Source organism: Maniola hyperantus, chromosome 18 (assembly GCF_902806685.2).
Source record: "Maniola hyperantus chromosome 18, iAphHyp1.2, whole genome shotgun sequence".
Lineage (NCBI taxonomy): Eukaryota > Metazoa > Arthropoda > Insecta > Lepidoptera > Nymphalidae > Maniola > Maniola hyperantus.
Genome location: NC_048553.1, coordinates 1660966 through 1685386, shown reverse-complemented (window position 1 = coordinate 1685386; position 24421 = coordinate 1660966). Strand labels below are relative to the sequence as shown.

The 24421-nt window shown below is 37.5% G+C and overlaps 1 protein-coding gene across 1 annotated transcript in view; it reads left to right on the top strand.

Moving 5' to 3' along the window:
* Nucleotides 1-24421, top strand: part of hth (Meis homeobox homothorax) — a 527706-nt gene that overhangs the window by 118371 nt on the left and 384914 nt on the right. The window contains exon 6 of the mRNA XM_034978385.2: nucleotides 3574-3744. Within this exon, the coding sequence (XP_034834276.1) occupies nucleotides 3574-3744 (171 nt within the window). The remainder of the gene's footprint in view (nucleotides 1-3573; nucleotides 3745-24421) is intronic.

The following is a 24421-nucleotide window of genomic DNA, read 5'->3' as shown; positions in this document are numbered from 1 at the left end:
TGCTTATAACTTTTTTGTTATTTGATCGACTTAATTAGTTTTTTCAGTTTACGTCATTATTTTTATCCTAGTTTATCATAAAATAATAAAATAATTGGAGTCAAATACCCAATTGAGATTGTAATAATGATTGATGCAGGTTTTACGAAATCGACCTATTGAATAAATTATTTGACTTGACTTTTTTCCTAACCTAATTGATTTCGCCTAGCCCAGTGACCCAAAGAGGCTTTTTGCCTCGGACACATTTAAAATTGCCAATCATGCCACTACATAGTAGTACATACAATTTCTTTGTGCCTGTCCCACAGCCGTAGATAGAGTAATAAAGTTAGATGCAGGAACGTTTGCTTTCTCATTCGCACTAAAACGAGAGCACAGATAAAGTTACTAATGTGATAAACAGAGACGCAGCTAACCTATTTTTTGCCCCCTATCGTGTAACTGTATTTTTCAAGAATACATACAAGAAGTTGCAAAACAAACTTTGAGAATTCGTGGCGTAATTGTATTTCTCATGAGTTATTTACTTGTTTTCACATAAAAAACGTTTTATACAAATATTGTTGATCGGTTAATACAAATATTGACTACTAAACAATGGTAATAATTTTGTCGTGTTATTCATCGTTACGTCGTGCTATCGTTATCTCATACACGGTTACACAGTACCTACTTAGGTACATCTACCTATTATTCTATCTACGTCTATAGCTCACCTTTGTCTATGCGCGAACCTTCACCTGCCGCCATTTTAATTTTATGATTTTCACTGTGTAAACGCTATCTAAAAATTTCGTTAGCTGTTTTATGGCCTTATGTTAATTTCTAAGTTAATTATGGCTATGAAAATTTATAAGGCCCGACGTAAAAATTAATACGCACCCTACGGGGGTCGTATTTTATTGGGCGTAAGGAAAAAATCCTATTTACCTTTCTTAATAAGAGTTTTGTCGTTTTTAGGCTTGGTTTAGGGTTGCCAATTTTTGATTAGAAACAAATTTGAAGTGATATAGTATCCATACGTGGACTATACAAATTCCAAACCCCTATTTTACCCCTTAGAGGTTGAATTTTCAAAAACCCTTTCATAGTGGATGTCTACGTCATAATACCATATATATTCTGTGATAATACTTAGCTATCTGCATGCCGAATTTTAGCCCGATCCGTCCAATAGTTTCAGATGTGTATTGATAGATCAGTCAGTCAGTCAGCTTTTCCTTTTATACAATATATTATATGAGTATGATAAATGATCAACTTTGTCCATGTACACTAAGGTATTTCAAAAATCCCCCGGAATCTCTTTAATTTTCCGGTACTAAAGTAGTCTATGCCCATTCCCGGGATGCAAGCTATCTGTTTACCAAATTTCGTCTAAATTGGTTACACCGATGGGCCGTGAAAAGCTAGTAAACAGACAGATACACACACTTTCGCATTTAAATAAATAAATAAAATAAAAATATTTTTATTCAATTAAACTTTTACAAGTACTTTTGATGCATCTACCACTGTTTCGGAATGCCTTTCCTACCGAGAGATATATAATTAGCACTTACCTAGTTAATTTTATTATTTACTAGCTGATTCCCGCGACTTCGTCCGCGTGGAGTTAGGTTTTTAAAAATCCTGTGGGAACTCATTGATTTTCCGGGATTAGAAGTAGCGTTTGTCCCTCCCCGGGATGTAAGCTAACTCTGTACCAAATTTCATCAAAATCGGTTAAACCGTTGAGCCGTGAAAAGCTAGCAGACAGACAGAGAGACAGACTGACTGACACACTTTCGCATTTATAATATTAGTATGGATTACATCGATAGATATACCTAAAGCCCTTAAAATAGGATACGTACCAACCCTATTTAAGTTGGAGTTTTTACAGGCGCGTAAAAACGCGTCAGTTGGTCTTCGTGTGTCGAAATGTATTCCCTTTGTATTGTTTCTTTGTATTACTTTTTGTCTTTTTTTAATGTCATTAGGGCAAAGGTCAAGCTGTTGTTGTTCCTAAACTTTTGAGTTATTGCCTGTGCTTATAACTTAAATGTAATGCAGAATGTCACTGACACGGGAAGTAAACTGTAAATATTTAAATGATAGCTATTTACTTACGTAATTGTTCATATTTTATGTACCTATGTGTTATGCAATAATAAATGGGTTTATTGACTTCAAGATCTTTGCCTTATACCTACTTAATAGTTTATACATACTTATTGGTAGTAAAAATTATGTAACTCTATTTACACTGCGACAAGGCTATCTTGGCGCGTGGCGAAAATCGGAACTAACGTTGCCGTCAAGTGTCCCCTTTGTTCTTGTTTGAATATTGGCGCAGCCAAATTTCATGATTCTAGGTCAACGGGAAGTACCCTCTAGGTTTCTTGACAGACAGACAGACAACAAAGTGATCCTATAAGGGTTCCGTTTTTCCTTTTGAGGTACAGAACCCTAAAAAACGCGAAAAAATATTTTGTAAAAGTTCACGATATATTGCAAATAAAACATTTGACTGACGCTAGAAGTCAACGAAAGTTGCGTAAGTAGGCCACTCGGAGACAATGCCGTGGCGCAGGGGGCGTTGACCCAAGTCTTGCACGCTATACATTGCGGGTTTAAAAATTACTAAATATCACTAAAAATACAAAACGTAGGCAAATGGTTATTGATAAGGGATTGTGTTTAGGTAGTATAACAATAACGCTAACTTTCTGCTAGCGTTCTGGTAACACCCTGTATACAGGTCTACGCAGACCCTAGAAAATTAAAAACCTGTCACAAATATTTGACGTTGTCTCCAATCGTGGTGTGGAATTACTTTGAATAACAAATTCGTAACCAATCAAACGGCATTGATTACATTTGATTTATCGATTAATTAATGACACAATCGCATATTTACATCGACGTATATTGACATAGTTTAACATTTCTTTACATAACATTATGATAATTAGGTAAATAAATAATAACGCTCGATGTATCTGACTTGATTAATTTATTCTTTTTTTATATTGATAGCGGGTACGTTCTCGGCGACCGTCTCGCCTAATGGTAAGTGATGAGACGGTCTAACGAGGATAATGGATATTTTTTATCGGTGACAGGTTTTGAACTTAATTAAAGCTAGCCGCACATTACCGCTGGATTCAGGCGGCACAAGACCAAGGCGTGTGGAAGTCTCTACGTCCGGTCCCCGGGGCTAGTTTCGGGCTAGCTGGGTAGCTAGTTCGAAACTCTAGAGAAAACTTTGTTAGCGCGATGGAAAATCTATGGCAAGACGTTGAAGACCTTGTGGCGACATCTAGTTTATACATGTGGAGACCGCCACAAGGTAGGATGTAAGTACCAGTGGCCCTACCGCGGTTGTTTGACAGCTACAATGTCACGATCGCAATCATCTCTGATTGGTTAATGCTCGCTCACTATTGGCCACAATGCATTGTTGCAAGAAGAATCGCACAAATTCAGCCAATCAGAACAATTAAGATTGTAATAATGATTGATTCAGGTTTTAGACAATCGCCCTACAGGATCACAGAAGCTAACAGGAGGTTTGCTTGTCCGCAGGTGCACGAGCTGTGCGATAACTTCTGCCACCGCTACATCAGCTGTCTGAAGGGCAAGATGCCCATAGACCTGGTGATCGACGAGCGGGAGTCGGCGCGGCCGCCCGACACGAACGGCGAGCCCCGATCCGCGCCCGACAGCAGCCACGACGGCGCGTCAACCCCCGACGTCGTGAGTACCCCCTATAGCAAAACACACCTGATTCAGAGGCGCGATCCCCAGCTAGCACCCAATTCGACCACGAGTTATCTCGTGCACCCCTGCTCTTAGTCTGGCCATTGCAAAAACGAAGTCTTTACGGGGGTGCTCGCATTTTAGTTTAAAGTCCCGCCTCCCCTAGCTTACTTGTACACACGCGGTTACACCGCTCGGCTAGAATAATAACGCATACTTGACCTTAACTACACTCGCGAGCGAATAAATCGACTCAGATTCAGATACAGCCATATTTATCGATGGCAAAAAAAAGATATGAAAATATTTTATATTTAAAACTAAAATTCAGTTGTTTTTGTTTTTATAAACAAAAAGAAAATTGTGATAGAGATTTAATTGCACAATCTGAGTCGGTTTTGTAGCTCGCATGTGTAGTTACTCATAATCAGAAACCAAGACATTATGGTTTGCCAATAATGTTTTATTGGCAAACCGTAATGGCTTGGTTTCTTGGTTGGTAGGTTCTTAATTTCTTTGACATTGAAATCGTAACTACGCCTGAAATGCTTTTTTTGACATCAAATGATTCTTCACATACAAAAAAAGTTTGATGTTTCAAATTATGAATCAGACTTAGTTACTGTCTGAATGTTATAGCGATTGAGGGCTAAGCTTTGGTAGTAATTCGGTTATACACAAACAAACTAAACTGAGCAAAAAACATTGTGAAAAAGATAGCATTATTTTAGTACTGTTGAAAAGTTGTGAAGAACTTTTTGTAAATTTTTAAATGCTTAAAAAATACTTTTTCCAATGTTCTCTGCGTAAAAGAACTGCATGTTTTTAGTTCTTTTAAGTGAAGTCTAAATGTCATTCTATGCGTTATTATTCTAAGCCGCACGGTCCTCTTAGGGCTTCTGAGATTCCTCGGAAACCCTACGAAGGCCGTTAGTTTAAGTGTCCCTTAGATCAAATCTTCGTTTTTGCAATTGGCCAACCTCTTAGCACTGTACAATTTGAACATTGATTTGGTTCATTCTAAATTTCAAACGAAAAATTATCACACGATACAGTGAAGGGGTGTGACGGGTGCGATACCGAATCGATACTTTAAATGTATCGATTCGAATTGATTATTCGATGAACATTTGCGCCGTGTTCAAAATTTATTTTGCGCCGGAATTATGTATACGATTTAAAAAAACATACGTATAACGTTGATTGTAATATGTGTATACTAATAAATAACTTTAGTGAGTAAATACAGCATAAGTCTTTCAAACCCTTCGCTCCCAGGAGCCTCAGATCTATTTGCCATACAAATCTTCTAGAAGCTACGATTACAATTCTGAGCTTAGTGTAAAACTTAATTAGGTTATTGGGAAACTATTGGAAACCGAAGTATACGTAAAATACAACTTTAACTTGCCTAAGTGAGATAATAAGAGTTACTTAAGAGTTTTAAATTATTGTCATTGTTTTTAAAGGTGGTAGATGCTAGTGTTATCTTTTTGGCTAGTAAACGAGTATATATACGTAAATAGGTAATAATTGCAGGTTGCGTTCACTAACGAGAAGCGAAAGAGCACAAAAAATAAAATTTAGTTAGTTTAAAGGAAAAGAAAATACGTATTCAGTATACGCTAGGTGTAATTTTAGACCGTTTGAGATCGACTGCATTTTGCACGTAGCGCCGTTATGGCGAGTCCATCACGACTATCGATTAAAGTGCAAGCGATTATAATAATCGGATATAATATATGGATGTGCGTTATGAATAGAAATCTAGATGCTTCTAAAAATATTAGTGGCGTTTATGTGGTTCCAACACTATTCCCCTTCGATACGTCTTAAAAATAGTTAAGATTATTTGCTGTATTTTTGTACACTGCATTCTGACATCGAGATACTTATTCGAATTAAATATATTGGCACGATGAAGAGATTCTTCTAGAGAAATCCGCAATTTAACATGTAGGACATTCGTTACGTTACTAATTCCAATCCAATTCTGTAACTATGACATTTTGAAATCGATTTTGCAACGAGAATCGATTTGATCTATCTTTGTAATATAATCTGTAAATGATAAGGGCGCGTATAGATTACAGAATTGGTGTTTACGCCGCGTTTTTTTGTATGTTTGTTTAGTGTATCTAAGGTATGTTTTGGACGTTGAGACTGAATTGTTTTGTTTGTGTTATATATTATTTCTCGCATTGTTAATATGGAAGCCATAACTTTAAAAACCTTTGCAAGAAGATTCTGCCTGCATCTGATGGGGACTGGGTTAACTAGTTTAGAATTTAAACTATCTTGAGTGATACTCATAATTATAAATAGAGACTTTAACTCATATCTGGTTATCCGTCGGTGTGTGTCCGACAAGTTTCAAACTCATTCGGGATTATATTCATGGGCTGGTTAAATCAACTCGAGCACCGAGTTCGGTTTAGAGCACATCGCGCATTACAAATCATGACTTAAGATCTCGAATAGTACGCAACTAGTCGAGTATACACCGACAGAAAATCAAGCGTGAGTTAAACCGTTTCTATTCATAAATATGTCTAGGTTAGCCTTTCATTGGTTACTTTTTGTCTGTATATGAGTTTATTTTAAATTTATTTGTGTAGATGATTGTTTAAGTTAGGTCCTATGCAGTGCAATAGGTCTCTTTATGTTTGATGAACTTAATATTTCGTAATTCTAACTCCTAAATGTATAATTAATATGCTATTTGGTGTACGTCCATCTTGTATGTCAATGTGATTTTAATTAATTTTATAATTTTATTTTTTCTGAACGGATTACAATAAAATGTTCTGTTTGAAATAATCTGGAGTTTACTTTATACCAAAATATAATAGAACCATAAACAGAACATGCTTAATTGAGATATAAGGACGAATAAATAATTAAAAAACTACTTAGATTTTTGAAAAGTTCCCTATTATTAGTTCTGTGGAAAATAATCTAAAGCGTAAATAATTAATTTGTAAGTAATTTGTTTTAATTAAACCAAAGTTCCAAATTCAAACCTGTCTAGTAAATCTTTCACATAGCAATATGTTTTGAAATCAATAAATATTTAACTCTTTCTGAATCTGATTCGATTTTATTTGCTGGCGAGTGTAAAATTAATATCACATCAGTGATTAAATGTAAAACTACTAGCAGAGATGATCTTAAAGATATTTGCAATTTTTTTTCATAGTATAACTTTCCTGTTCATAAAAACTCATTGCATTAGCAAGAGTCAGGTCACGGTTAGGTACTATAAATATATCCAACTAGTTTATGCTCGCGACTTCGTCCGCGTGGACCAAACCCCTATTTCACCCCCTTAGGGATTGAATTTTCAAAAATCCTTTCTTAGCGGATGTCTATGACATAATAGCTATCTGCATGTCAAATTTCAGCCCGATCCGTCCAGTAGTTTGAGCTGTGCGTTGATAGTTCAGTCAGTCAGTCAGTCACCTTTTTCTTTTATATATTTAGATAAAGCTGGATGCCCACTGACAACTGTATTATGTGCGATAGCTTTATTTAGGCAACTGGGCGTCAGATGTGGTACATCCAAAGCATCTGAGAACAACGAAAGCAGGAGTCCATAGCTGCTGTAGAAAGGGTTGAATTGAACGTCTTCTGTTGAAAATTGGCAATGGAAATTAAATCAATTCACATTTGAAGACTTAAGTATAGTACGCAGCCGAAAGTAATGTACTGCGTCATTGTAACGGCTTTGTAGAGCGTTGTCTCTGTCACTCATGTATGTTTTATCGGTCTCAACGACAGAGACAGTGCTCTACTTTGCTGTCTCCCTTCTAAAGGTCGATGTATATTACTTACAGCCGCGTACTGTATAAGTGTATAGTCCTCCACAGGTCGAGATGGCAATCGGGGTGAGGACGCCCCGCACACCCGCACAGCCCCGCGCTAACCCGGTGCGGGCGAGCGCGGTAGAAGTGCGGGTGTGCGGGGCGTCCCCTGCCTCATTCCCCGATTGCTATCTCAAGCTGTCGTGGACTATACTCACTGGGGCGATTCTCTTGTACACAATGGCACCGATTCCGTTGTCTTTCTCTAAACTAAATTTAGAGTATCTGCATCCTTTTCTTTTTAACAATGCTAAAAAGGGACAGAACATGAACTTTATATTTAAAGACTCTAAATTTTAGTGCACGCTACAAATTTAAACAGTAGGCTCGCGACTGTGCGCTAAAATCACGGGTTTTACCATCTAAAATTAAATTTAAAACTGTCAAACTGCGCTTGTCCTTTTTCATTAGTAAGAAGAGGATGCGAATACTCTAAAATTAGGTTGTGCTCAGAATCAGTACCAATCTCTAAACTAAACTAAATTAACAGGTCTAAATCTAGTGCTATCGTTTTCCGCAAGCAACATTTTGAAGGAGATAGCAATATATCTATTCATATCATTTTAGTTTAGTTTAGAGATTGTGTACAACGGAATTAGCCACACTATCTATTTCAAAATCTACAGTGGTTCCTTATAGGTATACCTATTTCCTCTGAAACAATATAAAAATAAACCTGTTAAACGTCTCCAAGCGTCCCTCGGCTGGAATAAAGAGGGATTTTTCAGCGGAGTAAAAAGGGAATATCGCATTTTTATCATGGCGGCACTCCGAGGACCCCGCGGGAGGCGGAAAATTGTTTCTTTACTGCGCCCCACGATAATCTGTGTGACAATCCGCCGTTACAGGAGGGTTGACGCGCACTACAGGTTTTAATTTTTTTTTGAGTTCTTGAACAGGTTGTGGACATAGCCCAAATATACTTTCTACAACTTTTAATTGACTCTTCGATTCGTTTCAGAGATGTGTCAGTATTTTTCGGCCTAATACTCCTATGTTTAAACTTTAACCGTACGATTTGAAAAATATGGAAATTGACATGAAAATTCATCATTTTTTTGGAGAATTTATTCGCAGGTCAGGACTTCAAAGGAAACTGTTTATTGACTTGATAATATAAAAATAATAATATTGACTGTTTAAGACTACATTATTGCAGTTGGGCTCCGGATTTTTTTGTGTAGAAATAAATAGAGACGTAAAGAATGGTAGAGGATCTATAATATGCGCCATTAAAATAAATGTCAGGATTTATTTTCTCAATCAATAAAATATAGAGTAAAGACTACTGTCCGATTTTAGACACCAAGGCTTATGTAACAGGCATTTTAGGCACCAAGGCTTATGTAACAGGCATTTTAGACACCAAGGCTTATATAATAGGCATTTTAGACACCAAGGTCTATGTAACAGGCATTTTAATTCAGTTCACCATATTTTATGTAAAATTTTAATATTTTTGGTTTTTAGCATCAACCACAATAGCTCAACGGGTAAAGGAGTGGACTGAAAACCGAAAGGTCGACGGTTCAAACCCCGCCCGTTGCACTATTGTCGTACCTACTCCTAGCACAAGCTTGACGCTTAGTTGGAGAGGAAAGGGGAATATTAGTCATTTAACATGGCTAATGTTCTTAAAAAAAAGTTTTATCAAAAAGTGACTTGTCATTCCACAACCAATAAATTTTTTTCATGACTAAATTTTCAAAGTTATATAAGTTTCCCTGTCGTGCGCGAAGAACTTGCAATTTCCTTAAAAAACACGGCAAATTCTTTCACGGAGTTTCCATGCGACAATCGCGATATTTTATTTATTTTTTATCGTCTGCCATTGACGTTTGATGGATGTCGATTGGCGAAGCCGCGGGAGAGATTGTAGATTGGGGTAGCTTCGAATAATTGGCGGGAATTTCTCTAATGGCGACTAATATGGTTGTTTTTAACAGGGGGCCAGGCAAAGGTGTGAGAGCGTTGGGTGTAAAGATAATTTTGAATCTAAAAACCTCAAATATCGGCACTGGTAGAAAGTAAGCCCTGGCCTAGCAGTCTAAGACGCTCCGGGCGTGATTCCCCGGGGAGGTTCGAATCCTGCCGGTTCCTCAATTTTTGATAATGGGGCCGATTCTCTTGTACACAATCTCTAAACTAAACTAAATTAACAGGTCTTGATCTAGTGCTATCCTTTTCCACAAGCAAAATTATGAAAGGAATAGCAATAGATTTAGATGTACCATTTTAGTTTAGTTTAGAGATTGTGTACAACGGAATTAGCCAGATTATGTATTTAAAATCATTTAAAGCCTTCTTAAATGTTAAACCTATTTAAATCGATATTAGATATGACCATCATTTTTTTCTGATAGTAAATGCCGAATACTCAGTACGTGCTGTCAGTACATAATATGGCTCCGAGACATGGTCACTGGGTATGGACCTCATAAGAAAGCTCAGAGTCACTGAGCGGGAGATGGAAACAGCTATGCTTGTAGTTTCTCTACGTTATCAAATAAGAAAATGAAGAAATCTGAATGAGAACCAGAGTAACTGACATAGCTCAACAAGTTGCGAAGCTAGAATATTGGAACCTTCAAAAGAAGAAGAGTGAATAGGCATCTTCTAAGGTAGGCATGCTCTACGTTAAGCTGCTTCATCACCTACTGTTTGGTGTGATTGCAGCCAAGCGTATGCCTATATACCTATAGTTATAAAAAAACCTTCAAAAAAATAGAAAGCCCAGCATTTTTATCAATAACATTAACAATCGTGACCGCAATGAATAATGCAACTGGCAACACCGTGGCAACGGGAAATAAGAAATATAATAAAATAAGGGGGACAGAGGGATTTGCCGGGATAGGACAGACGGGACGGGATAGACGCAATTCGTCACGGATTCGTCCCGGTGCGTGTGACGCGACAATGTACTGGATTACCAGCAAGGGTGAGTTTTTTATTGTTGGCATGAATAATGAAGGAATGAAAGAAATTCTCTAGAAACGTGATGTAGATTAAATAATAGTGGACGTAACTTTGAAAGAAATAAGCCTCGCAATCCTGAACGGTTAAAGGAGAGGACTGAAATCCGAAAGGTCGCTTCAAACCTAGAATCCTAGGTCCTAGAATACTAGACTACTAACGACAGAGGAATGTACAGTGCTCAGACAAGCCACCAAGTGCACGAATAAACCAATATTGTAAGTGTTTTTTTGTGGAAATAAATAAAGTAAAGAAATAAATAAATAAAAAACCCGTTGCAATATCGTCGTACCGAGTTATAGTACAAGCTTTACGCTTAGTTGGGAGGGAAAGGGGAATATTATTCAGCATAATAAACTTGGCTAATATTTAAAAAAACCGGCCAAGTGTGAGTCAGGCTCGCGCAATGAGGGTTCCGTACTACAGTCGTATTTTTTCGACATTTTGCACGACAATTCAAAAACTATGAAGCATAAAAATAAAAAATCTGTTTTAGAATGTACAGGTGAAGACCTTTCATATGATACCCCACTTGATATAGACCCTCACTTCGAAAGTTGAAAATACTAATTATTAGTTCATGACCACAATTTAATTTTTTTTGTGTGATCTAACTCTAAATTCACGGGTTTCAGATTTTCCCCAAATGTCAGCTATAAGATCTACCTACCTGCCAAATTTCATGATTCTAGGTCAACGGGAAGTACCCTGTAGGTTTCTTGACAGACAGACAGACAGACAACAAAGTGGTCCTATAAGGGTCCCGTTTTTCCTTTTGAGGTACGGAACCTTAAAAACACTGGTTATAACTTTAACAGTCTCTGGTTTTGCAGGTTTCAGCTATAAAAATCTATACCTATTCATAAAAGCAGAAGCAAACTGACAGACAGACATACATTAGCTTAAAATCGCTTTGTTACCTGCATATGACTTCAAAGTCTGAACTTTAATCTGAATATTTAAAACTAACTTTAGGTATGTGGGTGGGATCCTTTTCGTGTAACTACGTCCAATTATGGATGAATTAATGTCTAAAATCAAAACTATCTCGAATCTGGGTAGTTAGCCAGAGAAAAAAATTGCAGTCATGTACCTTCTATCTTCTTTATTTCTAAAAAAAAATCGGACACCTATCACTAAAGTCGCTCTTAAACTTAAAAAGACGCTTCTATATTCGGCCGTATGAAACACTTAAGTGAACCTAAATACCTACTACAATATTCTAATCAACAAAGTGTTGGGCACTAAAACAGGTGACGTATAAACGTCCATCTATAAAGTAAGGCATATCAGGCGTTTATTAATAAAGCAAGCCCCAAACTACCCAACTTTTATTAAAACAAACATTTTTACGCCATAAAATCTAACTACCAGCCTCGAAAACCTCAATTTTGGCGCCAAAACGGCAAAAAGACGCCGCCTGTCGCTCGTAAACCGTCGCTTTTAAATCCAGAACTACCGGTCATTGGCTGGAAGTCCACCAATCGGGTTGGAGAAACGAATTTTACGATCACCCATTGGCCACATTGCGGTTACTTGTTTACGGCTGCTAAGGTTTATTCGCGAAAATTCTATTAATAAATTAGTCGTAAACTGGGTATAATTTATTGTCATGGCGTTCTCAGTAATTATTGCCATTATAAGTATTATATTGTTACGTCGGGCAAGCATTGGAGAGGCCACGTGCTGTTTGTTATCACGCCTCGTTGCGTTTCATATATCGTTGACGCTCGTTATTACTTCTTTGTCTATTTAGGTATAGCGGATAACTGAGTAAGCTCCTGCAGTAGTGGAACAGTCGTCGTCGTTGACGAATCACTGATCTCTTGCGTCACATCATCACACCCCTTCTGCACCGCTCCATTACCGCAGGAACATATTCAATTAAGTATGTTATGCCTGTACTTTTTCTGACATTTTTACAACGTCTCCTTAAACTAAGTCTTATTTTAGACTATAAGCTACAAGAACTGGAAGTCATGTCAAAATATTTTCAGTATTGTTACTCATCTTCAGGAACCTACTTAATTAGGTATGTTATGTCCGTACCTCTTCTGACATTTCTACTACGTCTGCTTAACCTAAGTCTTATTCTAGAATTTGAAGTGATGTCAAAATATTTTCATTATTGTCATTCGTCACACTTTTCAATCGACCTTTTCAACATGTTTTCAACCCTTCTTCTTCACCTGTGTCACTTTTTTAAGAATCAGAAGTCCACCTTTTTCATTCTATCGGTTTGCCTTAGCTATTGACCAATGGCTTATTGTCTAAACTACATCTAGAAATAGAAGGTGATAAACATTATGAAAACTTTACTGCGCTATGTTTCGCCTTATAAATGTAATCCTTCTCGTAAAATATATTACTATACCTATTTTTCTTTCACCTTGGCAAGTCAAAGGTCGGGTGATTCTCTTAAAAATTACACCGATTTCTTACCAATCATTTCTTTATTTTCACCTGTATTCATTACAAAGGACTCTACCTACTTCTTTGTCAATAGAGTGCCCGCTGAGTTTAATTTCACGTAGCACGCGCCCCAATGGGGGTCAATGTCTTTATTATATTTAGGATTGATTAATTGTGCATCTGAGGGAATAGAGAAATCTGTTTTTGGACTACCAGTTCAGAGTTTGACCCAACGAGATTAAAAATCTTTTTAGATGCCCCTGGGTGTAGCTGTGTAGTTCTTTGCCCTAAGTTGTATAAAAAAATATCCTCTATCACAGCACATTTTGGCGCATAAATGCGTATACCTTCTTCACTAGCTTGTTACTTTTGAATGGACTTGTATCTAGTTTTGCCTAGATAGAAATTGTAATTTATTAATAAAGGTGCTCGTGGTAGCTAATATTATCACACTTTCAAAGAGTCGAGGGAACGTCTTCTGGGCCAATTCTCTGACCAGTGGGCAGCGACCACCAAATCTAGATAACCAAGTCATGTCTCAATTTGATACTCCTTATTAGACAAAAATTATCTAATTTTGTCCTTATGGACAATTAATGACAAAAAACAAATTATCAGTCGTTTGGGACCATTTTGGGACGCTCTCAAGTAACTAGTACTTATTTCAGAATTTGGGCGTGTGTGGGTAATTTTTAAAGAAGCACTTTACTGGTGTTACTAGTGTTTCCAAAGAAAATATCTGAAAACTCAGGATTTTCTTTACAAAAAACACTCCTTAGCCGAACAAAAAACTGCCGACTAAACAAAAAAAACTAGAGAGAAAAAATCACAAACATAATAAACAACTCGCACAATAAACGTTCCCGACCTAACATTCGGAAATTGAATCCCGTAAAAGTGCAATATTTCCTACACGGCCCGGCCGCTCCCCCGCGGCGCCATTTGCTGGCAAACCAGGGAGATTTCCGTCCTGCAGGCTTGACTGATTTCCGAGACAACCACTGTTGTACGAATACACACGTAGGTTTAAATGTAGAACACAATTGCTTTGCTAAATCTGGGCTCTCGAACAGACTAGGTAATACTAGTTCGGTCAGACTCTATACTACAAATGCGATACCATACCATACCCAGTGTGATGCATATATTGTGTTTGTGACTTTACCTTCGAATAAATTAATTTTCTTTCTTTTTTTTATTCCTTTCTTTCTTTCTTTCTTGATTAAGTATCTAACAGCCTATTTGTTTGTTTCCTTTTTATAGTTTTAGCACTAAACTGATATTCACGAAATTTTTTATTTGGAGACTGTCACAGACTACTTTTTATCTCGCAAAATTGTGTGATGTTGACTTGATATCTCTTCGTTAAAAATTGCTAAGAATTTTGAAAATCACAAATTGCAGAAGTATGATGTGGGTTATGATTTCCATGGTGAATAAGAAGACCATGCCACCAGGGTCCAGGACGCAGATGTAAAATTTAAAAGAGCAAAATATAATGTTTAACTCAGTTTAATCAACACTAACAGCATGCATGCTGCTTTAATGCCTACTTTTATCCTCGTCTATTTTAAGCTAGCTATTCCGAGTAGACGAGAAGAAAAACTTTAAATAGATTGCAAAAATAGAAGATAGTGAATCTCGACTCCTGTGATAAAATAAAATGGGAAACTTGATACCGCTCGGGGCATCTTAAAAATGTTGGAACTTGGAGAGTAAGGCGCCTCTAGTCTACGGTTTTTTACAATAAAATAAACCTGGCCACAGTAACACCAGAAGTGGAAATGGCGCGTTCAAAATCAAAAATTCGAATTAAATTTAAAAGTTTAATTATAGAACAGCGATCGGCTTCCGTAAAAGCACATCGTCGAACACATTTTCTAATTAGCGATTGGTCACGCGCGCGGAGGCCAATCGCAGTCTTATTCTAAATCTGAATCGGGCAATTTGAATTTGGAACGCTTTAGCTTATGATTTGCTCACAACGCTTTTTGTGGTCATCGATAACGGACGCGTTCCTCGTTTCAAATTAAAAGTGGCTTCTGAATGTATTCAATTATCTCTCAAAAGCTATTTATCCTTAACGACCATGTTCGGACCTTTGTGTAACGGACTCGATTACTGATTCGATGGCAGAATTATGCAAAGGAATAACTTTCGAAATTCCAGCGAATTCTGATCTCGCAGAGAATTAGTTGTCGACTAAAAAGGGCAGTGTCGCAACGCGAGTCATAAATCGTCGAAACGGTTGCAAACGTAGAACGCGCGTGTCAAATATACATTTTCTCTATAAGGCAAAAAGAAGCAGCTGAGCAACCATTAAGCAAAGAGTGTCAAAATGATTGACGTGAGCCAACAAAAGGAATTCCAAATCAAACATTGTCACGCTACAAGTGGTCAGCTAAATAAAGTGATGTCGTCATGCCAATTAAAAAAAATTATCCCCTTTAATAAGTGTCAATTCTTAACGAATGTGTGCATACGCATGATTTTTATTTCACACGTTCCTGTGATACCGAATGCGGTTGCGAAGAACACAATGGACCTTATGTGGAATGGTTTAAAGTGCATTTTGTTGTTGATACAGATTTTACGACTATTTTTATTGACGCTTAGCCCCGACACTCAGTGTAGCAATTGCAGTGAGAACGATCATACGGTCGGGACGTGTTGTTTTAAAATTGAAACATCTGCATGTTTATTTAGAGTTGCATTTCGATTACAGGAAATTTTGGTTACAGTTTTTAGTGCTAAGAATACTATACTAATACGTAGTGAGTCGAAGATGAACGGAGTAGAAGTGGTCATGAAATTTTAATAGTGCGTTAAAATAATAATCAATGAGGCGACTACCCTAGCCACCGTAAATACCATCGGCCAAGGAGATAATTACTGTCCTAACAATAGGTATCATAAGACAAATTGGTATATCTATTTCTGATCATTTGCGTAATACGTACTCTGCAACCTCAACAAAACACAAATTTTACCAATTGGTCTAACTAACTACAGTAACCACACTAACCTTGCGTAGAGATTATGCGTCTTCTAAACTGCTGAAGCAATGCATGCAATAGCGCATGCTTCTACATCATGATCGGGTATCCTCTCAGAATGAAAAGAATTTGTTGTAGTGTTTGAGAATATAATTATGTATATGGAGAACTCAGACATGCAGGTTCCTTCACGATGTTTTCCTTCACCGTTAAACAAGTAATGCTTAAAACGCCGAAAAGTTAGAGCTGCGTTCGAACTCTAGACCTCCCCATAAGAAGCCAACGTCTTAACCGTTAGGCTTTCACTGCTTTTATCTAAATATTTATAGAGCAAGAATAATTTTTTTATGCATTCCTGATCTTTAGGAATTCCATAGTTATGTCTTAACTGTCTTCTTAACTGCCCATTGCTGCCTAGCAATTAAGCGTTCCGGTACGATGCCGCGTTAGAACTTAGAACCAATTACAGTTTGATGGGTCTATAAAACTTGAAACTCTTCCAGGTTATCGCGTTCCAACAATTTCTAACATAGAATGAAGTATACTGACTATTCAGTCGCTCCGGTTTCTAAGAGCCTCTTCACACTAGCGTTTCTCCAGCGTAGGAATTTTTCGAACGTTGCTGATCAAGGTAAATTCAAGACAGGCGAGTACGTTAGGCTTTCATCATTTACCATCAAGTGTGATTGTAGTCAAGCGCAAATCTATAATTTGCAATTTTAAAGTTAACCCTAATCTTATGATTTTAGGCTTATTTCGTGGTTTAACGACATATTATTTTAATGTAGATATGTCGTTAAACCACGAAATAAGCACAGACCCAATTGCACGGGTCGTAGTCGTGACTACAACCAGTGCAATTGGGTCGGGATTATTGGGACGGGACGGGAATAAAAATATGAAATTAATCGTGGTATGTACCCGTTATCTACATTAAAATATGTTAACCCTAATCATAGGATTAGGGTTAACTTTAAAATTAAGACAGACTTTAAAATTCGGAAAACATCATCACTTGCAGATCTGATTGCAGCCAAGATCCAAGATTCTATAAATAAATAAAATGGGAAGGTATCATGATGCACAGCAAAATGATTAAAATGCAAAGAAAGAAACGAACTCGTTAATCTCTCAAATCTTTTTCTAGAAAACACGCATGAAGAAGTTCTAAATCAATAAACACAATTTTTAATTGCAGTTATTTAAAAAGTTTTTTTCCATTGAGTCACAAGAACAGGTGAAAATAAGGTCGAGCAGGAACCATCGTCGAGCCTCAAACGGACAGACTGTTCCTTCACAAATATACGTATTTATATTTATAAGTAAGTCATAACGAGACAAAGAAACATGGGGAGTATATCGATGCACTTTGTATACATATTATATTTACAATATACAGGGTGATTTTTGAGACGGGTATACTATGGCTGCTAAACTTTTCAACGAGCTGTTTAGTTTGGGATTGTCATAGAGATAGAAGATGGCTGAAGTGGCAATGAGCAGGGCACATAGTTCGGAAAACCGATAGACGTTGGGGTCTCAAGGTGCTGGAATGGCGACCTCACACCGGAATGCGTTGGAAGACCCCCACTGGGTGGACGGACGACATCAGACGAGTCACATGGTGGCGCAAGACCGTGGCGTGTGGAAGTTGATACAAGAGACCTATGTTCAGCTGTGGACGTCTATCGGTTAATGATGATGATGAGCATTAGGGGATTGGTGTAAGAACTGAAGCGAGGTTATGTCACATAGTTTGGAAAACCTATAGGCGTTGGGGTCTCAAGGTACTGGAATGGCGACCTCACACCAGAATGCGCAGCGTTGGAAGACCCCCACTAGGTGGACGGACGACATCAAACGAGTCGCAGGGAGCCGCTGGATTCAGGCGGCGCAAGACCGTGGCATGTGGAAGTCCCTACAAGAGAAATTTCTAACTAATTTTAAATACATATCAAAAATTGCGGAACCGGCAGGATTCGAACCTGCGTCTTCTGGGTTCGCGTCCGACGACGCGCGCCTTGACCGCTATAAATAAGAAGCCTACAAGAGACGTATGCCCAGCAGTGGACGTCTATTGGTTGATGATGATGATGATGATGATGATGATGATGATGATAGAGATAGAATATTAGATTAGGGGATTGGTGTTAGAACAGCAGTAGGGCAGTTGCCTAAAACCTGCATCAATCATTATTACAGTCTCAATTGTCGTGATTGGCTGAATTTGTGCGATTCTTGTTGCATCAATGCATTGTAGCCAATAGTGAGCGAGCGTCAACCAATCAGAGGTGATTGCGATCGTGACAGTGTAGCTGTCATTCTCCCGTGGCCCTACCGCGGTTGTTTGACAGCTACAATGTCACGATCGCAATCATCTCTGATTGGTTAATGCTCGCTCACTATTGGCCACAATGCATTGTTGCAACAAGAATCGCACAAATTCAGCCAATCAGAACAATTGAGATTGTAATAATGATTGATGCAGGTTTTAGACAATCGCCCTACAGCAATCGCGCAGCTGAAGCGAGGTTATGTCAAAAGCTCACCCTGTACAAGAGCGGGCGAGCGGGACAGACGGACGAGCGACAGCCGCGGGACGGCTATAAATAAATAATGCGCCAACATTTTATTATTATCATCATCAGAGCACGTGCGGAGACATTCCACCACTCTGCCAGCTTTGGAGATTCTCAAATAAACACCGACGAGTGCGACATGCAGGAGACTGCGTTAAAACTGAGTAACATGCTAATTTTGAGATTAAAATTCTTAGAAAGAAAACTAGGGCCTGTTTCAGCACCGCCAGATAAATTTATCTAACGGATTTTGACACTTTGATAGATTCCCGATACAAAAATTGTCATAATGTCAAATTTATTCGTTAGATAAAGTTGATCTGGAGATTGTGAAACAGGTACTAGAAGTACCTGTATTAGAAGTTTTGGATAGTAAATTGCTAAAACTAAATAACCCTAAAGATCTCAATGTTTATATAACCAAAGTCGTAGAGTATGACATGCAGGAGACTGCGTTAAAACTGAGTAACATGCTAATTTTGAGATTAAAATTCTTACAAAGAAAATTAGGGTCTGTTTCAGCACCGCCAGATAAATTTCTCTAACGGATAAATTTGACACTTTGATAGATTCCCTATACAAAAATCGGCCAAGTGCGAGTCACGGTCGCGCACTGAGGGTTCCGTATACTACAGTGGTAATTTTCGACATTTTGCACGATAATTTACAAACTATGATGCATAAAAATAAATAAAAAACTGTTTTAGAATGTACAGGTGAAGATCTTTCATATAATACCCTACTTGATATAGTTATCTCACTTCGAAAGTTGAAAATAGTACAGTAGTAGTTATTAGTACATGACCACAATTTCATTTTTTTGTGTGATCTAACCCTAAATTCACGGTTTTCAGATTTATCCCCAAATGTCAGCTATAAGATGTACCTATCTGCCAAATTTCATGATTGTAGGTCAATGGGAAGTACCCTGTAGGTTTCTTGACAGACAGACAGACAGACAGACCGACAACACAGTGATCCTATAAGGGTTCCGTTTTCCTTTTGAGGTACGGAACCCTAAAAATTGTCATAATGTCAAATTTATTCGTTAGATAAAGTTAATCTGGAGATTGTGAAACAGGTACTAACAGCCGCACTCAGAGTCGCTAATCGTTACTTAAGATTGAGTTAAAACGAGACAGATTTATGTGAGCGATATAGCTCTGTCTCGTTTTAACTAAACTTGAGTAACGATTAAGCTACTCTGAGTACGGCAGTTAGTGTATTAGAAGTTTTGGATAGGAAATGGCTAAAACTAAATAACCCTAAAAATCTCAATGTTTATTATAACCAAAGTCGAGGAGTATGACATGCAAGAGGCTGTGTGAAAATTACTGAGTGGTACTGATTCTGATGGCAACTTAGAGTATATACCTACGCATCTTTTTCTTACCAATATAACACGAAAAGGACAGACGAACCTAATTTAATTTAAAACTATGTATTATGTACCTAGTAACTTTATGTGCCAGTCTTGAGCATAGAGTTTAAATTTGAAGAGAAGCGCTAAACTTGGTCTCTAATTTAATAATCATTTTCCGTCTTTTTTTAGCAAATTAAAAAGAAAAAAATGCAGATATTCTCTACATTAAGTTTAGAGAAATACATCAGAACCGAAGTCATTGATTTGTTAAAACTACTCATACCCGAAATATCGTTGAAATATTATGTTAATTTAAAAATGAAAATTCTTGGGAAGAAAACTTCTAAATTAATTGATGTGGCCAATAAACTGATGAAGGGTAATAAAACTAAACCACTTAAGAAGATGATAATGGAATTGAAATTAAAAATAGCATAATACTACAACAAAATTCTTTTGAAATAATAAAGTTGATTAAAAAATTAATAACATTGGGAAAAATTCTCAATAGGCCGATGAAGCTAATGAATTGATGTGTTAAATGATTGAGTAATAAAACTAAAGTTTGGTAAGAACAATATTGTTAAATTGTAGTTAGATTTAGTTAAATCATATTTTTTAGAGTCTACCGAACCAGTAACATGCCGTGATGGCCTAGTGATTAAGATGTCCGCCTCCTATTCGGGAGATCGGGGACTCGATCTAAAATTTATAAAAAAATCACTTGCTTTAAAGCAGAAGGAAAACATTGTGAGGAAATCGGCATGCCTGTGAGTTATCCATTTAAAGTTCTCAAAGGTGTGTGAAGTATGTCAAACTATACTTGGCCAACATGGTGGACTTAGGTCAACCCTTTCCATGATGAGAAAAGACCAATGCTCTGTAGTACGCCGGCTATGGGTTCATCATGATGATGATAACCCAGCTGTCAGCAGTTTTGGTGGTTATGTCCACTACACTAAAACTACAATTTTTCAGTTGGCTTGTAGTTCAAATAGTTGCCTAAATATAAGATTATGATAAGTTCTGAAAAAATCGTGTTACATATAAAAATACATGATTCTGATTTGAAATCTTATCTATAGACGTGTTGGAAATGTTTACTTTGCTTTTTTAACTTGCCTGATACCAATATCAGCGAAGGAGATATAAATAAAGTTCCAAATACATTTCTTTATCGTAAATAATCTATAGTTAGTGATCCCACGGAAACGCACTAAATTCCCAAAGTTTTTGACGTAGCATTCGTCATCACCAATAGTTAGATCGTATACGTTCATTGCTGGATATAGGTCTCTTGTAGGGACTTCGACATGCCACTGTCTTGGGCCTCCTTTAACCAGTGCAGCGGCTCCCTGCGACCCATTTGATCTTGTCTGTCCACCTCGTGGGTGGTTTCCGCCATTTCAGCACCTTGGGACCCCAAGGTCTGTCGGTTCTTCGAGCTATGTGCCGCGCCACCTATTGCTACTTCAGCTTCGTAACCCGTTGAACTATGTAGGTTACTCTAGTTTTCCTCAATTCTAATTTGATCACTCATTACGAAGCCTATAGTTAGCGACTATGTCTCAGATCCTTATGTTACAATTGGCAACATAAGACTTTGGTCTTCAAGAGGAATTTTTAGACGAGAAGACACCTCGAAGCTTCCCGAAGACAGCGGCTGGGCAGGCAGTTGGATTCGACGGCTAACCTACGCTGTAATCACACCAAATAGTAAGTGATGATGCAACCTAAGATGGAGCCTGCCTGCCTCTTCATTCTTCTATTAATGTTCCCAATACTATGTAATTCTTGCGGAAGCTGGAAAGGAATTGCATATTCTAGCAGTGCGTATTAGAAATGAGGAAGAAAGGCGCTTTGGACGAGTCCATGGGTTCTACCGGGAAAATGCCAAGAGCAAGTACCGAACGTACTTGAACGTAAGTGCCCATACAACAGAGAAGTTGGTGGGGCCATGGGAGGTGGAGGGTTGTCCTTGGATCTTCTCATTTCTGAATTGATTATGTGGAGAACACTAAAATAAACACTCCATAGCAGTTAATTCTGAAATGAGTCCTTAACATTGATCGTCGATCGCGAACAAACACATTAATCATAAAAGATTATCGCTGCAACGGTTTGCTAATACCCAATTAGTGAGTATAAAGATTCAAATCAGTTTTCAAGTATTTCAACTAGTGTACCATAGTGGGGTAATTGGAGACACGTCACCGTAGAAAGTAGGAAGCGAGCTATTCCCGGCCAGTGGAATGACTAGGTAAATATAGATGCAGACGTTTTCTCGACATACTCGTGATATTTATATTGTAAACTTGCTGATTAAATTCTTGACACTATTTTACCTGATACTAGATTTTTTTAAAGCCACTTGCATTCCTAGCTTTGGTTTTAAACTGAAATTCGTGTTTGGTGATGAGTTAGAGCACGCGAGAGTACAAGAAATACCTAGTACGCTACAAAATATATTATGTGATCCAAGTATCGTACTTTTAAGTCTTTACTCTAGATACGTATCTAAGATATCTACTATTATATATATATTATGTAATATCATTGATTACCGAACTATCCTGGATTATTTAAGAGGAGTTTTTTTAAATAGAGATAGCGAACATGGTATGGTATGGTATGGTTTCAAAGCACGGGTTCAGTATTTGTATAAAAATTATTGTGCCCGTCTAACTTTGAAACCACATAGATACAGTTTTACGAAAATCTGACAAACTACAGATACAAGAAATCAGACTTTGTTTATATGGAGTGCACTCCTAATACACTCCTCAATTATGATCTTTGATGTGTTCGTGAATATCGAATGGAATCGGTACGTTATTATTATTAACTTATGATTGTTGCTCTAAAATTAAATACTAAGCTCTGAAAAGACCAAAACCATTCAAAATTTCCACAACACTGATCTGTACCATAACATCATACTAGCATTGTTTTGCTCCACACAGCTATTTGCGGACCGACCCCCCCCCCCTCCCCTCCACCCCACACTACGGTGTCCGTCTGAACGCAGCTATATTTTATCCCCGGTTGGGTTTGCCACGTAAACTGTCAGGATTGCCTGTAGGGCGTTCAACTCGTAGTTTAAAAGTTTATGAGTTGTTTTGGCTACCACAATAATTTGTACGAGCCGAAGTGGTTTTTATTATATTTCAAACTCTCAAAGCGGGCGTCCGTTGCTGACATGTTTATTCATAGCTAATTAGCGTACTCATATTGATTGATATCCAAGAAATATTTACGTATCAACATTCTTGGAATTATAACCATTTGAATATCATCACTTTAGTCTAAATTTGTTAAGTGATGACTGCGATTTTTACTGATTTAATTTGGTATTACTTACAAATCTTAATATCAAATAGAATAGACATTAAAACTAATCTTTATATAGTTCATAAATTAAAAATGAAATTGTCTCAGCGACGGTTGCGAATGCTCCGTGAAAACGAACATTAACAAGCGCAATAATAATTACTTATAAATCATAGAAATCATTGCGACGATGCATTGATAAAACGCGGTCTATATCTCAAACGCGTTTGAAATATGGCGGACGCGTCGCGTCGGACAGCGAGTTGGCGCGAAACGAAAACGCGGTTAATTCGCTCGTGATGGATCTATGCGGGTTCTATTAAAAATTGTGCATAGGCCAGAACTAACAGCCTTTGATTAGACCACTACATAACTGAATTTATTCATTTTTTCTTCAAAATTGGGACTCGTTGATAGAGCAATGCAAAGAAATAAAACGGACTATATATTCACGCTAACAACCGTTTTATTAATACTTCGAAGATCGTTAGCTCGTTTCTGATCTTATTAATGTTCCTTGAAATCTAATTACGTTGAAAATCCTTTCTCCGCGGGGTTCTTTATGAGGCTGATTGCGGTTTCCTACCGCTCGTAACGTTATGTCTACAATAAACTACTTGTTTACGACAACATACAGTGACATTCGCTGTACAAACACCATAAATTACTCCTCAAATCACATGTGATGCATATTACCCACTAGCTCTTCCACAAAAAGCTCATGTATCTCTCGATCTTCACGCAACGACAAATATGTAACAAATAAATTATAAAATCAACGGTCCCGCTTTTTATACTTCACGTGTGAATATCTGTCTCGTTTTCGCGTGCCGTGTCACGTATGATTTTGTCTCGTTTGCGCATGAATTGTCACCGCGCGATCGCAGTTTATCATCGGTAGTCCTCTAATCATGACGTCTGGATTATGTATGGCAACAAATTTAAAATGGGTTTAAGTTCAATGGACTTTATAACGCCATCGTTTATACTTGCAGATTGCTATTTGTTAACGATTTTTTTATTCTTATGTTTACTCTAATTTTATGTAGACTCTATCATTACACTCTATCAACTTTGAACGACCAAACGTATGGATACTAACATAATAATATAATAGCTCATTAAAAGAGCTTTTGAAGAGTCACTCGAGTAAAT